We start from the raw sequence: 17,745 nt of genomic DNA, 5'->3' as shown, positions 1-17,745 counted from the left end.
AATATTAATAAATAAATTAAAATATTATTTATAGTGTAGCCTACTGTGGGACTGTGCAGTAAACTATTTATTTTTATTAAAACATTTTTATTAGGCTACATCTTCCCGAATAACTAATAAATGACTGGCAGTTGCGTCTCTGCTAAAATTAATTTAACAGCAAATTTCTTATGTGATTTTTCCTTTTAGAGCTCAAGAAAGTTGTGTTTAAATAATTAGTTAACCAAAACATGTAATGAATTAAGCTGCTCCTATCATGTCACCCATTTTCTCCCTTGTGAGTTGAGTGCGCCTCCATCGCCGTGTGCGCGTTTTAAAGGCTATTTACGGGCGCACCAGACCTGACGCGGGGACCGGATCTCTGGACTATAGGACTAGCTTTAACCCCACCATTTTCATAATTTAATTGCTATGTCATATATTTTAAAATATTTAAATGAGTGTTCTGAAGGTTGGAAGGACGGGAGTGTTAATAATTAATGACAGAAAGAATTTTCAGTTTGAGTGAACAATCCTTTATAAAAACTGGAGGCGCCGGGCCTGCTGAGGCTTGAAACTCCAGGGCTGAAAAGGAGTCCCACTCGGGCCCTGAACACATGATATGCATCGCTCTCAATTGACGGGCTCTGCTTTCTGTTTTAACATAATCAAGCAGCTTAAAAAATAATTTGATGAAGAGAAATGACAGGAAAAAAAGTAATAAAAAAAAAAGATTAAACGTATCGGGACTGTTAAAAGAACATTCCTCTTTAATATATTCTTTCGACTCAGATACATCAGCTAAGATTATGAATGACGGAGTAGGCTATCTCTCCTGCTTGCTTCAGCAGCGTGTGTCCAGCTGGTTATGAACGAGGAGGCGGAGAGAATGCGCTGTTTAGTTTCGTACATACTTGTACGTCATACTTGATATAAAAACTAACACCCAACTGCTTATAACGCTCAAAAAGTTAAACTAAAATGCACAACCCTTGTTGGTTGCACCCGCAAGTTGTGTTATTTATATTTGTGGCTGTGAAGTTTATATATATATATATATATATATATATATATATATATATATATATATATATATATATATATATTGAGATACTGAGCCATTACAAGTAAAAAAAACAACAACAAAAAACAAAAATTTTACTTTAAAGAAGAACAGACGTTTTGAGAAAAAAAAAACTGAACAGAACTGGAACTAAATTATTAAAACTAAACTTGCAGGACTTCGTTTATGTCCTGCGGCAACTTTATTTTTATAACACTTTTTTTTTTTTGCCCCGAGTCTGGGAAAGATGGCTTGCCATCATTACACCGATCGCACACGAGTTACATGCGTCAAACACATAAATAAATAAATAAATAAATAAATAAGGGAAAGAAAACATCTAACCTTATAGGCTGAGGTCTTTTTGCTTATAATCGCCCTTATGTTTCCGTTTTAAAGGCTGTTGCATACAATTTTAATTTATAAGTGACTTTGTTGCGTCCCCTTGATGTTTCAATAACGCATAATTATCTAAAGACAACAGAAAGACATAAATCTTTACAAATTACCTGTCCCCTTTTGTAGACTCAAAACAAGTGTCAAATCTTGAAAAAATTGCCTGAGCCATATTAAAATATAATTTAAAGAATTACATTATCGGATAAAACCGCATTAAATAAATAAACCAATATAAAACAAGCAAAAGCAAGCTATAACAGTTTAGGTAGGTCTATGTAGCCTACATAAATGAAACCGTTAAAGTCAAATTAAATTTTCATTTTACAAGATTTTTTTTTTTTTTAAAGATTTTAGATATTTTCTAAAAACAATAAACACCAGAGGAGGTTTAAATAATTATATAGTGGGTACGATGATACTAATTAAATCGTTCAAACAGAGCATTTTTTGGGGAGAGTGAAAGCAGAATGCGACCTTTTGATGAATTAGCTCTAACCTTTGACAGTTTTTTTTTTCTTTCCGCGGTTATGCGCGCATTATATTTCAAATGCATATGCAAGGTGACTGAAATTGAAATTAAAATACAAAACATACTGGGCCATTAAGTAAAAAAACAAAACAACAGTTATACTTTAAAGAGAACTTTAAAGAGAACATTGTTGTTTTGAAACAAAAAAATAACTGAAAACTATTAAAAATAAACCTGCGAGATATGTCCTGCGGCAAAATTATTTTATGAAGCAGTGTTCAACTTAAGCTCTTTAGACCATGCGCCTGACCTTTCTTAGTGTTTCACCACATGTCCTTAAATACATAAGGCCTATTTTTTATTATTTTTCACTATTCGTTTATTATTATGTACAATAATTGTGACATAAAATTAAATAGTAAAATATAATCAACAACGAAAATGTAAATAAAAAGGTAAATTAAAACATAAATGAAAAGGTCTTGTGTTAGTCCTACCAAAATAGCAAACACTGAAAATCTCTTTACATTTAGGCTAAAAGACTGCTTTAATTTTTTAATTTAGGCATACTTAGAATATTTGTACTGAATGTTTGTGCTTTCATATTAGTTGTCTTTAACTTCTTCAATTCTATTTTTCAAAACAAATCCTCTTTGCACTTAAAAGTTTAGAATAACAATAAATCGTGTTAACAAATTTTAAATGATTAATAAAGGAATTATAATGCTTTGACTTATTGTTTAATCTCATTTACAAGCACAATAGCATATTTAAGGCTGCTGTATGGGCTATTTCTGTCGGTTCGCATCCCGTCCCTTTGCGCCCCCTGGCGGCTCATTCACAAACTGCGGTCATACACAAAAAACAAAGCGGCTCCTATTTCAAACGGCGGCGGTATATGACGCGGCGGTAATAGTCACTTTGAACTCTCACCTACTGTAAAACAAAGCCGAGTAAAACTTTCTTCCTCAGTTTCAGCAGCACAGCACAGCACACAGCGAGCTCACATCATCCAGCATGCGTGTCGAACTACACTACCCACAATACACTTCGCTATGGACTACAACTCCCGTAAATAGCTAGTCTTAAATCGACCACTCCCCTCTCCTGCAACACTAGCGTGCAACTTAAGCAAAACTGATACTAAAATTGTTTTACATTTGGTTTTGTAGTTCGGGCCTAAATAAATGTTTGTTGCAGTTTTTTATCGTTTTAAGTTCATTTGAATGACTATATATAAATCAGTTGATATTTTTAACGCATTTATTGAGTAAAATTGCTACTTTTTACTGTCATTCAATGTGTTTAGGTCATTATTAATGCACGAAATAAACAATAAAAAATAGCACTTATTATTACTCCAGAATAATTATTTTTTAGGAAACAGTGTAAACACTTTCAGAAACATTATTGTAAATGAATGGGAGGGCAAAATAAATCGACTTCAGCTGTAGGCCTGTTAAAGTTTACAGGTGCAGCAATGTGCCTTGATGTACTTGAATGCTAGAAATGTGTTCTCCAACACCCGTATAACGTTACTTGTCAAATAAATAAACAAGGAAGATTATTTTGAGTTTAAGTTATTTAATTATCTTGTTTATGAAGACTGCAGAGTGATGCATGAACAAAAATGACTATGAATAATGTTAAGTATTTTGTGATATATATGTTAAAATGTGCTCCTAAAAGTACGTGGCCCCTGCCCGCCCCCACAGGTTAATAGTAAGCTAATGTAATTTCATAATGCAAATCTTAAATTCATGCTCACCAACAAATGATCAAAGGAAATGTATTAATGTAATACAGTATGAATTTATGTTTACTTTAAACTGTAATCATATTGTTCTGTTAAAATTATTTTTAAAAATATTTTGTCAAATAAAATTATTTTGTAGAGTCATCCACTATCATTTTGGGGCTAAAAAGTATCGATTCAGGCACCGTTTTGGCACCGGTATCGTTTTAAAAGTATCGATTAGGCACCGGTATCGAAAAAACCCAAACGATGCCCAACCCTACTCGCCACATTATGTTTTTGGTTCCTTTCTGGGCATTGATAAATGCTTATCCAGTAAATCTATGGGAGGATCAGAAAGCTCTTGGATTAAGTCCAAATTATCTTTATTTGTGTTCTGAAGATAAACAAAGATCTTATGGGTTTGGAACAACATTAGGGTAATTAATGACAGAATTTTCATTTTTTGGTAAACTAATCTTTTAGGATCAACTGAAATTACTCAACAGTTTTCTTCAGAAAAACGAGCATGTCTGCTTTTTCAGGAGACAGACAAGCCCGCTCCTGGCTGATAATGTCCCCAGCAGTGGAAAATGTACGCTCTGAGGTTGTGGATGATGCTTGCATGCAAAGATACCTTGATGCCAATTCTGAAAGCATTGGCAGAGTGTCATTTATGTCCCACCACCAGGTTACTGGACTTACTGAGGACAGTGTAGACGGAAGCAGTCTGTACTTATTTATTATCTCTATATCTCCTCTGTAGTGCTGCTGACGCTGGTCTGCATTCTTGCTTCAATTGCCATGTCCTCCACAGCAAACAGCTCCTCAAGGCAGAAAGCTTTGGAATCTTCTATTAACAAATGAGTAAAGAAATAAAGACAAATATAAAACTATATAAAAAATAAATTCAAACAAGTTAATTTTCTTCTGAATTAAATAAAATTAAATAGGAAAAAATAGGATTTCTTTATATTTTCTTACTAGTGCTGTTGTTGCAGATGCACTGTCTTCATCAGAGATGTCATTTCGGTTACCTGCTAAGTGCCTGTTCTATCTGCTCAGTCGGAGTCTATATTCAATAAAAAACTAGGTCACAATTATTGATCTACAATTCAAGTGAAGTAGAATATTACCAATATGAAGTAACACCTGTTCTAAGGTCCTTTTCATTAGCTCCTCCTTCAGTCTGGTCCACACTTCATTTGTCACTTTTGACTTGAATCTGGGATGCAAGGCTGTGCCCTCCTCCATCTGATATTCAAGACAAAAACACTGAGTCAATCACTGAATAATTCTAATGAAAACAAGAGCAAATTCAGCAGGATTACACTGCACCCCTGGTATCTTTTTGAGAGGTCATTCCAGATAGTGTCCTTGATGGTCTTTGTGAAGGAGGAGTCCTCTTTATTCACTGTGAAGTGGTGCTGGAGCTTACTTAAGATAGGCAGAATCTGACCCAAGTTTTGGCTCCTTTCAGCAGAGACGCAGAGGGTTGAAGTGTAAAGTATCTTTGTAATTTTGACAAACTCTTCTGCTTTTCTAAAATCCTCATCAGAAATTCTCTGCAGTCTGTAAAATATGATCAGATTCATTAGCTGGACTATAGATTCATGAGCAAATTCGTTTACACTGAAAATTGAATAAGCATTTAAAATGAGAACAGAGTTTTTACCTGTCCTTGTCCATTAATTTCTTAAGACGATGGTCCATGGAGGTGGCCTGGAAGGCAGGGAACTGCTCTAGGAATCGCTCCACCATGAGGAATAAGCTATTCCACCTTGTTTTCACATCAAGGATGACGGCATGTTCTGGAAGACCTAAAATGGGAAAGAGAAATTTATGTTTGTGTTTGTGTGGTTATCAAAGTGGCTGTTTATTTGCAGAAATGTTTTACTGCATGATTTAGCAAAGGATTTTTATTAACTATTTGGCCAAAGAGTTTTGCACTAAGGTTCATCTATTCTGATTTCTACCTACGGAGAGGATGCTGCTTCTCTTTAAGGATAGGTTTAGCCAGGGTGGATCTTTTCAGCCACACCACCATTGCTCTGATCCTTCCTGCCCACTGTGAGACTGAGGTAATTGTGGAAAGCTTCTGAGCAGCAATATTGAGAGTGTGAGCAAAGCAGCCAATTTTTTTAATACTCATCTCTTTTTACTGCTACATCCATGTTTGCTGCATTGTCACAGCAACTACTCTATCCTTTATATTAAATTCATCAATAATATCTCTCCTCTCTTCTGCTAAAATGTCCCCTGTCTGGGATGTGTATACTGCCCTTGTATGTAGGACCCTCTCTTTCATGGAACCCTCTCTGACAAAGTGAAGTGACACTGTCAGGTAGTGGTCCTGTGCAATGCTGATCCAGCCATCAGCAGTCACAGCCACATCTCTCACATCTTGCAACTCTTTCTTGATATTTTCTTTTTCAACTGCAGGTATGAGGGTATTTGAGAGCATGTCTCGGCTGGGGGACTGATATCTGGGGTTTAAAGTGCTTATCATCTCCCTATATTTGACATCATCAAACACAAAAAAGTAACATTAGCATTATTTTATCATTGTTGCTTACTATAAAAAGATTTAAAAATTATCTAGGTTAAGAGACTACCTACAAACATGGCCAACAGCCTTAATGGTAATAATATTACAACATCATTTACAGCTTACTGTTCTTAGCTCCACCATGAAGCCTCCACAGGAGAAAAAGACAGCAAACTTTTAACAATAAAATTTGTAACGGCCCTGTGGCATTCATCTTTCCTTTCCTTGTTCATTTTTCTGCCAGTGCAATGGATTATCACTTGATGGTATCCTAATTCCAGGGTCAGCAGGAGCAGACTATAACATTAATGTGAAGAAAGCTTGAAAGCTAAACTGTTAATGCAGCCAAGGATAAGGACATTTAAATAAGACAAGTTTAATGTGAGGTAAACTTTATCATTTACCGTTAACCTTAAAGCATTTTAGTATCAATTTAGCTAGGTATTTAAAGCCATCGGATCAGTACATAACGCTGCACAGCATACATTAGGTCCAAAAAAAGAATGAATACATTTTCCCCGCACAAACTTAGGCCCCGTTCACACTGTCAGGTCTTGATGCCCAATTCAGATTTTTTTGTCTGTCCGTTTACACGTTCTTTTAATTGTGACCCATATCGAATTCATGCGTTTACACTTGCCATACAACCTATGATGCATGCATAAAGGCGGGTCCTAGCATCTGTGCCACACTAGCCACGATGGAAGAAATTTTCTTTTTAGCTCTACGAAATATGTGGTGTAGTATAAGCAGCAAATGGTTCAGTCCAGATTTACCCCCACGCAGTTTATGTAATGGTACGGCCCTGATGTGTGTGTGTGTGTAAGATGTAGCCTGTGTGCGCACTGGTGTTAAAGGGAATAAAGTTGTTCTATGTGTAGCCCGCAGTGCGTGCATTGATAACGTTAATAGCGTAAAAATTACAACACGAATTTGCCCAACTTTAAAATGATTTTGAGGCGAAGGAGGTGGGGAAGGGCCGTCATCGCAGCTAGTGCTTATTGTTTATATGCTGTATGATGTCCTACACCACTGAGAGGAATTTGTGGTACGAGAGAGATCTCAGGTCTAGTGGGAGCAAATAATGGCGACTGACCACCTTCCTCCATGTTTCCTCTGTTGTTGTTGTTTTTTCCCACGTCGGAATATCCACACACGCTCTCTCTTCCACACCATTAAACTGCGGAGAAGCACCACATTGTCACAAGTTTAAGCAAAAAAAAATCGGAATTGGGTCACATTTAACTGGTAGTGTAATCTGGGCCTTAGCTTTAACGGTACACAAGCAAGAAGTGCTAAAAACTGATTTTGTATGTCTGTTTGCCTTTCGGAGCCCCAACCATCGCGCAGTTATCCTCATCAGTCATATAAGACGACGCTTGTGGTGGGCACGTTGTTGGAGGCCCTGAGTCAGGAAAATACTGAGAGGACGAAGATAATGACTGCGTCGGAGCAACTTTCTGCTCGTAAATTAATTCTGTGTACTGTCACGGGGACTCTGCAGATATCATATTGTCAAATTTAAGACCTTTTACGACCTTTTTAGGACCATTAAGTATTACATTTAAGACCTATATCGCAATATCAAAAACACGCGAGAGAAAATGTATAAGCATTAAATTAGGGGTAAAACAAAGTAATTTAAATTGAACAGTGGTAAAGTCAGATTAAATGCACCGTTGAACTACAGAAAAAACAAACATCTTATGCAGATTTATACTTTCACCTGGCACCGCATCGCACAACTCACAAAACAGATTAAGGCTTTTATACTTGACACGTTCACCATTGAGATATTTTTTTTTAATGACAGGCGGCGCTCCAAAAAAACAGAAAGTAAAATCAGACGAATAAAAAGATAATCATTATCATTGAAGATGTTTTTGGGGGCCTCTTTTTTTGTTGTTTTAACAAACTTATCCCTCAGGTTTTTCCAAAGTTTTACAAAAACTTTCCTCCTTTCCGATGGCTGTTGCAATTTCTAGCCAATAATTATTGGTCATTCTGGCAAGCAGAAATGTAACCGTGATAGAAAATAGGTAATAATAGGTATAAATAAATAATAGGTATTTTAGGTATTATAGCTTACTGTACTATTCACTCTTTAAATAAATGCTACTATTAATCCCATTTTATCACTAAAATAAAGTGAACTAGTGTCTGCTGTAAAGTGTTTTGTAAAGCACTTCAATTACTCTGTTGTGGTAATTCTATAGTTGCTATTGTAACACAACTACAGTATGCTGAAGCTTCTTTGGAGAGCAAAAGCACGAAAGGAGTCTGACTGAGCGAGAGCAGATCATTCGCACATGAGCAGCCAGTGTTTTGAGAGCTCGCAAGCAGTTTTCTCCATGAACAAAAGGAAACCGGCGCGCGAGCAGAGATTCGCTCTCTTGTATTACAGCACTTCTTACTTATAAAACTGCACTTGCGACATTTGTAAGTGAAATCATGTTGCGTGCACTCAAAGCGAACTTCCGCAAACACAGCGATGATGTCACATTTGCCGCGCGCACTGGGTTTAATATCAGAAAGCTGATTGGCTATTGAAAGTTGACCTTTTTGTAGTTGTAATGCAAATTACAATTGGACTAGTGAAATGAAAACTACTAGTGAAAACTACAACACCCCAAAAACCTAGCAATAACAACAAAAATAAAGACCTGTGCAAAAATATTTAAGACCTAGAACAGCAGAACAGCAAATTTAAGACTTTTTAAAGCCATAAATTTCGATTTTTTTATTTTAAGACTTTAACACTTTTTAAGACCCCGCGGGGACCCTGTGTCAGGTGTTTTATCATATTTGACTTGTTGCCAGTCTTGGTCGCGATAACTTTACAGATATTGCATCGTGTGCTGTTGCCGTCAATCTTTGCATAATGTAGCCATACTTTTGATCACTTAAACATCCTTTGCATTAAATGTATGCTATGCTTTAAAGTGTAGTAGTGTACGCATTACAGCCTCACATTTGACAAGCTCTGAGTGAGTGCGCGTAACCGTCGTAAACTACTGATTTTCAAGACAGCCTCGCTGCAGTCAATCACCAGCATTTGACCCGGTCACGTTAAGGATGCCGCAGATTTTCTAGCTCACTGACGTTGACAAGATTATACCCTTGAGTATCGAAATTTGGTACCGAACGAAAAAGAATTTGTCGATACTCGATAGTAGCAAGACGATTCGGTCGGTGCTTAAAAAGTATGAAATTCGATACCCAGCCCTAATTGCAAGGTATTCACACACAAAGTAGGCCTACCTGAAACTTTGAATTAGAAAAAGCTTAATAATACATTGGACAGATCATCAACACACTGATTTCTCCTCTTTGTGCTGCTCAGTTTTGAAAGTGTCCGATTGAGTTTTTTCTTCTGAGGGGAATACTTTAAGTGCTGCCAATAGTTAGTAAAGCCTGGCTTATTGTGGTCAAAGTAGTTGATTATATTAATAAAAGTGAAACTGACAGGAGCAGTATGGATTGTCATTCACTGAACTTGTCATTAACTAAACATGATGTAGCCTAATATAGGCTATTCTGAAACTGTGAATATTTTGCTGTCATTTTAATTATATTAAGACTTTATTCAACAGACCAGTTTGTGTTTTGGCGCTGAAGCATATAAGTGGACCTTGTTTTAAACTTTCTCCGTCTCACTCAAAAAAGGAAACATAAGCTGGACCACAACATATATCAATGTCATAATGAATGCTCAAATAATGTAGCCTATAGTTTATAGCAAGCATCATGTTTAGTTAGATTGTGTGTTTGTCATATACAGTCAGCCTATAGGTCTGTTATTTTTACTAAAGAAGATTTATCATTTGAGTTTATCACCAGAGCTACAGAAACTGTAATATGCTTAGAAAAAAAACAGCACAGTATCAGATCTGTATTAATCAATGCTCAGAATTTTTGGTATCGAGATCGAGAGATTTTTTGGATCGGTTCCAAAAAAAATGGTATCGGTGCATCCCTAGAAAAAAATAAAGGTACACAAACTGCCATGATGTTTCAAGGGGTTAAAAGAGAACATGGTTGTATTTTTGAGTGCAATATGTGCACTTTAGGTTTTGGTTTTAAGATACTAATGTGGAGCTTTACATACAAACACAAACTTTGAAAAGCCCCAGCTTTAGCCCAATTACTGAGAGTGTATTAGCATTTCATCATCATCATCATCAAAAAAAGAAGAAAAAAGAACATACCTGAAGAAACATCCACCACAGATGTTGGCCAGTTTTAGAAACAATTTCACAAGTATATCTGAAAGCTTGAACAGTTCAATTATATTAATACTAGGGATGCTCAATATAATCGATTAACCGTTAACCAAAAGGGTGCGTTTGTAACCGATTAATGCTATCAGTTAAACAATAGCCCCTTTCATATGGCGAGTGGATAGTGTGAACAGGTCCTTTTTGAAAATACCGGTAAATTCGTTCTGGCTATTTTCCGGAAAGAGAAGTTGTAACATTACCGGCAATTTGCCGGAATGCTGCGCTATTATGGCGTGCGGAATGGGTCAATAACTTGACGCTGCAACGTGCACTCGTCTCACTGAACGTGACGTCTGCGTCTGCCGAACGTGACGTCTGCGTCTGCCGAACGTGACGTCTGCGTGTGCCGAACGTGTCGTCTGCGTCTGCCACATTACTGTTGCGCTGCTTTAACGTGACGTCTGCGTCACGTCTGCGTCTGCTTCAAGGGTTTGCAGCACATTGCTCTCATTTCTGCTTTATTATACTTATTCATTCTCTATCAGTGTTTTCACTTATCCACAGTTATGTTTCATTTGCAATTAAGTGCTTTTTACCTTTCTTATTTATAGTTTTTTATTTCAAATGGTAATATTTATACAAATGATTTAAACATTTTGGTATTCCATATATGGTTATTCCTATATTGCTTCTTTTATTGTGGTTACAGCTGATTGGTGTGTGTCTACAGTTTGCAGCAGTGTGTGGGCACACCTGATGGCTGTGTTTGACCTATAGTTCATGTGTGTGCTCATATGAAAGCCTTTGCTTTGAAATTGCAAGGAAATTCCATTATGAAAAATGTCTGTGTCAAAAGCATCCAAGTGTGTTTAGTGATTTGCAAATGACTGTGTGTAATGTTTTGCAAACAGTATGAAGCTATGTGCCTACAGTTGTGCAGATCTAGCCTTGTGTTTTGCTCCATGATTGTACGGTTTTGCTAATTGTAGGAAAAGTTTAATTTTAGTGTGTTAGCAATCATGAAAAACTGTAACTGGGTATTAGGTATAAACTAGGCTATTATATTTATCTACAATACATTTGTTAACAGTAGTATAGTTGTAAATATTAGTCTTCAATAAATATGTTTAACAGGAGTTATAAATAAATAATCTTCAATAAATAAGGACGGCAATGTTGCAGTATGGAAGAGGAAGCACGGAAGGGAGGAAGATTGGTAAACAGGAGACATGGCATGGAATTTATTTTGTATATTGAAATGTACACATCACCAGAAAGCTGAATAAAACACTTTACATTTGTTGTATGGTTTTTATTAGGATAGGGCAATATTTAGCTTTCAGTCTGTCACTGTTTGGTGAATACAGTATGTTCATGTACTTTATAGCAATACCTCTGAAACAAATCAAACCCAGATTATATCAGTATTAGTCAGGTAGAAATTATACGAGTGTTTAAGATTGAGATCAGCAGTGTGTAAATGAAGCAAACAGATTTATCTTGAATGAGGCGTGTGTGTTCTGTACGGTGTTAAAATTGTGTTTTGTTACAGTGTTGTAAAGTTTTGGATGAAGTGTTTCATTTTGCAAAAGTTCTGATGTGTTCTGCTGTGTGTGGAAATTGTGTGTAGTGTTTTGATAAAATGAGCCTTCATTTCAAAATTGTGCTTGAGCAATCAAAAAAAAAAAACTGTAAATGAACATTGACTCACTTACAGTTTTTTTTACACAAAATTACTTGTACTTCAGACACAATGACTACAACATGTGACTGATGTACTAACCCCCTGAACCAATGCAGCTAAACTACAAGCACAATTCCTGCTTTACACTCAAACTGCAGGTTTAAAACACAATTTTTTTCAAAACACTACACACAATTCTCTGCATTTGGCACAAATTTCATGCAGAAAATCTCTTGTTTTTACAAGGAACACACTGTCATTCAGAATTGTAAAGTCAGTTGTCCTACTCAGCATACTAACTCATCACATGAGTAAACACCTTTCACACAGAATTGCAATTTAGAAATCAGAGCTCATCTGGTTAATAACTGGTTCACTGTCCACCCATGTTTTTAGTTGTTTATCTCCTTCCATATTCTCCATTCCTTAATCCTATTAAAGATTTTTTTCTGCTTGGGGATGGAAAGTGTGTATGACTGAAATCCACACAATTTATAGTTTTCCCAATTGTTTACACACATTTTCTGAAAGTATGCCACTATGCCTCATATTGTCAGAACTCTAGGGCAAAACCCTTCAATTCTCCTGCAAAATGAAACACAATTAACACAATGTAATTTCTTCTCAACATGGTATTTTGTTTTCAAATGACGCACACAAACCATCACATCAACATTTATAAGATCAGTTGAACACTGATGTGCTGAATGTAAAACACAATGACCACTTCTTCTCCATTCATCATAATGACTTACTGTCAGCCTTTTTCGTTTAGTGTTACAGTTACTACAGACAGTACATAGGCCTACAGAAGTGCATCGTAAAATACTTCAGAATATTGTTTTTATACAAAACACACAAATACTAAATATATTTTACTGAATTTTCAGTTTATAGAGTGTTCATCCCAACCAACACAAAGGTGCACATAATGTGGTCTTTATTTGCCATTAACAGAAGGATTTACAGAATACTGTTAGTAAAAAAAACGAAAAATAAAGTGTGGATTTCGGCATACACTTTCCATCCCCAAGCAGGAAAAAAAAATCTTCAATATGATTAAGGAATGGAGAATATGGAAGGAGATAAACAACTAAAAACATGGGTGGACAGTGTACCAGTTATGAACCAGATGAGCTCTGATTTCTAAATTGCAATTCTGTGTGACAGGTGTTTACTCATGTGATGAGTTAGTATGCAAAGTAGGAACACTGACTTTACAATTGTGAATGACAGTGTGTTCCTTGTTAAAACAAGAGATTTTCTGCATGCAAAATGCAGAGAATTGTGTGTAGTGTTTTGAAAAAGTGTGTTTTAAACCTGCAATTTGAGTGTAAAGCAGGAATTGTGCTTGTAATTTAGCTGCATTGGTTCAGGGGGTTGGTGCATCAGTTACATGTTGTAGTCATTGTGTCTGAAGTACAAGTAATTGTGTGTAAACAATTGGGAAAAACTGTAATATTGACATTCTGCCACCTACTGGCGATTTTAGTTTTTAGTTTAGATGTAACATTTAAAGCAAATTTTAATTATTTCAAATAACATTAGGCTATTCAACGTTTTAGGATTAAAAATCACTGTTTTGGTTATTATTATGAATGGTTCAGGGTTTGGGTAATATTAGGAAATAATATTACAATTTTAAATAATGCTTTTCTATTTTAATATATTTATTTATGTGATGCAAAGTTAAATTTTTTGACACTATTATGTCGCATTATACTTCAGTGTATTGTCAAAGTTGTGCTGTTAAATGTTTTTCTATGATATTTTTACAGGATTGATTGATTGAATCCTGGCAAATTATTATTCAAAATATAAATACTATCAATGTAATATTATTGCTGAATAAAAATATATATTTTCTTTCAAAAAAGAAAGGAAACAAATGAAAAATAAAATATGTTATGTTTTTTTGTCAAAGAATCCTATTATTATGTTTTAAACGTAAAATAAAGAAGAAATGTGCTTTAAAAACAACACAATAATGGTTAATGTAATTTTCTATTTTTCTAATATTTTACAGCAAAAGTATCAGATCTAACAGGAGATAGTGATCTATGAGTTGGTCATCACTGATATGCCGTAGGCTACATTAAACATGTAAAAAATTAAAACACAATAAGACTCAAATGTAAAACAAATTAAAAAAGGATTTTACAAAACTAAACGACATGAATATATTAATAAACAACCTAAACTTTACCTCCGGAGATGTTATACATTTTTTATACGTTTTAATGCTATCTTGAAAACAAATATCATTATATATTAACATATTTATATTTAATTTGCACATAATTATTGTATATTGTATAAGTTAGCCGGCAAAAAGCAGACAGACGCACTAAAAACTGCACAAAAATATATATTTAAAAAAAAAAAAGGTAGACGCAGACGTCATGTAACAAGTCAGACGTTGATGTCACGTCCATTGAGAGGAATGTATGAAGGGCAAGAAAATTGTGCACTGCCTCACACACTGCACTGAGCCGTGTGAGCAGCGTGTTATGATACGTGTTAGCAAAAAAATAAATAAATAGGCTCGTTTGACTTGGCCAAAATCTGCGCAGAATTGATCAACGGTGATCATCGCAAGATGCATGCCGGTTAGAAATGTGTCCGCCTTGCCTTCGCCTCGCTCTGATGTCACGCTGACGTGCGCCAAAAAACTCTCGCGATCGGGAGGCGGGTACCTCAGATGGAGCAGTCGGCCGCAGTTGCTCTCAAAAGACTGCGTTACCAAAAGCATGATGGGAAACGACTGGCTGACGACACAGCTTAATGCTGATTGGATGAGACTGACACATTACACTTTATTATCTTGTTTTACTAAGGTTTATACCTGGATTTGTTGAATACCTTTTTTTTGTATTTTCGTTGATAATTAAAAAAAAGTCATAAAGAGCATTACATATGGTTATTTATTTAGATTTACACACAAACAAAAACAAAACACATCTTTGTAAAACATAACGTGACCTATCCAATATAACTAAATGTTACTAATAAATCATTAGGATGTGTGTGTGCTGTATTTTATTTCTCTCTCAGTTTTAAGTCCTGTTTGTTGTCATTTTCACTTTTTGTATGTTTGTGTGAATTTTGTATTGTAATTTTTAAGCAGCATTATTCCATTAAAGTCAATCCAATATATACATATATTCAGAAATACAAAGGTAATCATACTGTTTTGTCATTATGCCTCATCTTTGTGTGGTTTCATATGAGAAGTGAAAAGGGTGTAGTAAACAAGACACACACACACACACACACACACACACACATATGTATATGTATATATATATATATATATATATATATATATATATATATATATATATATATATATATATATATATATATATATATGTATGTATGTATGTGAAGTCAAAAGTAATGTTTAATAGACCAAGAATATTTTCACAGTTTTTCCTACAGTCTAATAGTTTTTATTCTGGAGAAAGTCTTGGGCTGTTTATTTTAGTCTGGCTGGAGTAATATCAGTTTATATAGACCTAATAAGCTTGTCAATATAATTAACCCCCTAAGAATTTATTTGTCAAACAAACATTTGTCATGACCCGTCACTCAAAACCATCTATGGCTACTTCTATTATAATGTAGCCAAATTAGGTTTCTTGAAAGTTTTCTTGCTGTATACGCTGTTTATTTTGTTATTCTTTTAACGTTTGTTGAATATACAGAATTACATTTTTTAATACACCCTTTTACTTAATGAGCTGTTCATCTTCTGTAATTCTGAACCATTTTTTTTTGTAAAAACTGTGATATTTCTATTGCATCTACTCCCATATTAAAAATACTATAGTAATTTATACTGTAGTGCTTTTGAACCATGTTATAAAATAGCCTATTTAAGTTTTATAGTTGCTCTGGTATCACAACAACTATAAACACAACCCAATACTGAAAAAAACATGTTCAAAATGCTATAATATTTACTATAAATCACCATAGTATTTTTTCATGAGGTCATTCGTCTGCGATAAAAAACGCGAACGAGATCTCCGCCACTGGTGACGTTTCCAGGTGGCTTAACAGCGAGATTCAGCAGGTGTCCGACTTCTGATGTAATTTTTGAGCCCTCCTCTTATTGCGCACGCCTGCTCTCGTTTACAATGCAGTCAAGGCGAGGCGCACCTCAAACGAGCCTAATAACTTCACTGTATGGAAGGCCGTTGGGGCCAAAACGTCTGCAACAAACGTGTTAACGCGTAATTGCGTGTTAACACGTAATTTACGCGTTAACACGTCATTTACGCGTTAACACGTTGGTACGTGTTAACACGTCATTTACGTGTTAACACGCAATTTACGTGTTAACACGTTTTTTTTAAACTAGTCTCATTTTTTAAAGTGCTATCATTTATTCATTCTCCAAACTGCTTTTTTAAAAATGTATAATGTCATGTATTGTATTATGAAAGGCCAGACATCTTCTGTAATGTTATGTTTGATGGTATAATAATGTATAATAATAATAATAATGTTTGTTATTCAGCTGCTGAGATTACTTTGAAAAATGAGTCCAGAGAAATCAGAATGAGATTTATTTGACAAGGGTGTGCAAACACACAAGAAATGTTTTTTTTCTTCTCAGGAGCACAGATACATAAATACAAATCAACACAAGAAAACAGAATGACATAAGTGGATAAAGTAAATACAACATTTTGGTAACAAAATCATAAACAGTAAGGGTTGTGTATATTTATGACTATAAAAACAGGCAGCAACTGATCTAATAATGAAGATCTATAGAGATAAAGATGTGTAGAAAGGTCAGGCAGATGCACAGAAATAATCCTCTGTGCTGACAGTCCGCTGCAGTCTTATGTCTGATTTGGTGGCCGATCCAAACCAGACAGTAATTGAATTTTTGTCAGAGGAAATGGCTGCAGATTCTACATTCTCATACTGTATATAACATGTCATAAATTACTAAGCACAAATTATTAAATGCAGAGTAACCTATCTTGCTGAGGTTTATGTCTGCAAATAATTTACATATTGTATGACTAACATTTTATAGCAATCCGGTTTTCTTTATAATATATATTTATGCATGTAATATATATTTGTTTGCAGAACTTTGCACTAGATATTTTTGTCTCTGTACTGGAAGCTCCAATCACCAAGACAAAACACTCCTTTGTGTAAACGATTGAGGTAAAAAAAAAAAAAAGCCAAAATTATGATTTACTAAATCAAAAGTACAAGATAAAGTCAAAATAATGATTTAATAACGCAAATTTATGATTGAATAATTCTGTAAAAATTACATTACAACAACAGGCGGTAAAAAAAAAAACAATCTAAATGTGTAACAATTATCTAAATATTTTGTATAATAAAACCTGATATAGTTAAAATGTTTTACATAATTGAACATTCATGTACATATTTGTGATTATAATGGACACACACACACACACACACACACACACACACACACACACACACACACACACACACACACACACACACACACCTTTACCTTTGAACTTGTGGGGGAAACCAGAGCACCCAGAGGAAACACAAGCCAACACAGGGAGCAGGAATGGGCAAAAATACACTGAACCACATTTTAAAATAAAATCCCAAATCCATCAATTTTACATGTA

The 17,745-nt window shown here is 35.0% G+C and overlaps 1 protein-coding gene across 4 annotated transcripts in view; it reads right to left on the bottom strand.

Annotated features, from left to right (window-relative positions):
• The window catches only part of LOC141375033 (uncharacterized), a 34,192-nt gene extending 23,437 nt beyond the window's left edge, over window positions 1-10,755 (bottom strand). The window contains exons 1-6 of one of the 4 annotated variants that reach the window (XR_012392265.1): window positions 7,290-7,329; window positions 5,321-5,465; window positions 4,984-5,217; window positions 4,798-4,899; window positions 4,630-4,717; window positions 4,351-4,498 (exon numbers count right to left, since the gene is read on the bottom strand). Coding sequence is in view for 1 of the 4 variants with exons in the window: in XM_073926289.1 (XP_073782390.1) it covers window positions 4,926-5,217; window positions 5,321-5,465; window positions 7,290-7,302 (450 nt within the window). In the remaining 3 variants the exon portion in view is untranslated. Of the gene's footprint in view, window positions 1-1,784; window positions 4,499-4,629; window positions 4,718-4,797; window positions 4,900-4,920; window positions 5,218-5,320; window positions 5,466-7,289; window positions 7,330-10,401 lie in introns of those variants that run through there. The other 3 variants (XM_073926288.1, XR_012392264.1, XM_073926289.1) reach the window with 3 other exon arrangements.
• Window positions 10,756-17,745: the final 6,990 nt, after the last annotated feature.

The sequence above is a fragment of the Danio rerio genome, chromosome 16 (assembly GCF_049306965.1).
Source record: "Danio rerio strain Tuebingen ecotype United States chromosome 16, GRCz12tu, whole genome shotgun sequence".
Taxonomy (NCBI): Eukaryota; Metazoa; Chordata; class Actinopteri; order Cypriniformes; family Danionidae; genus Danio; species Danio rerio.
Note: the sequence above shows the minus strand (reverse complement) of the source record. Positions and strands in the feature narration are given on the sequence as shown.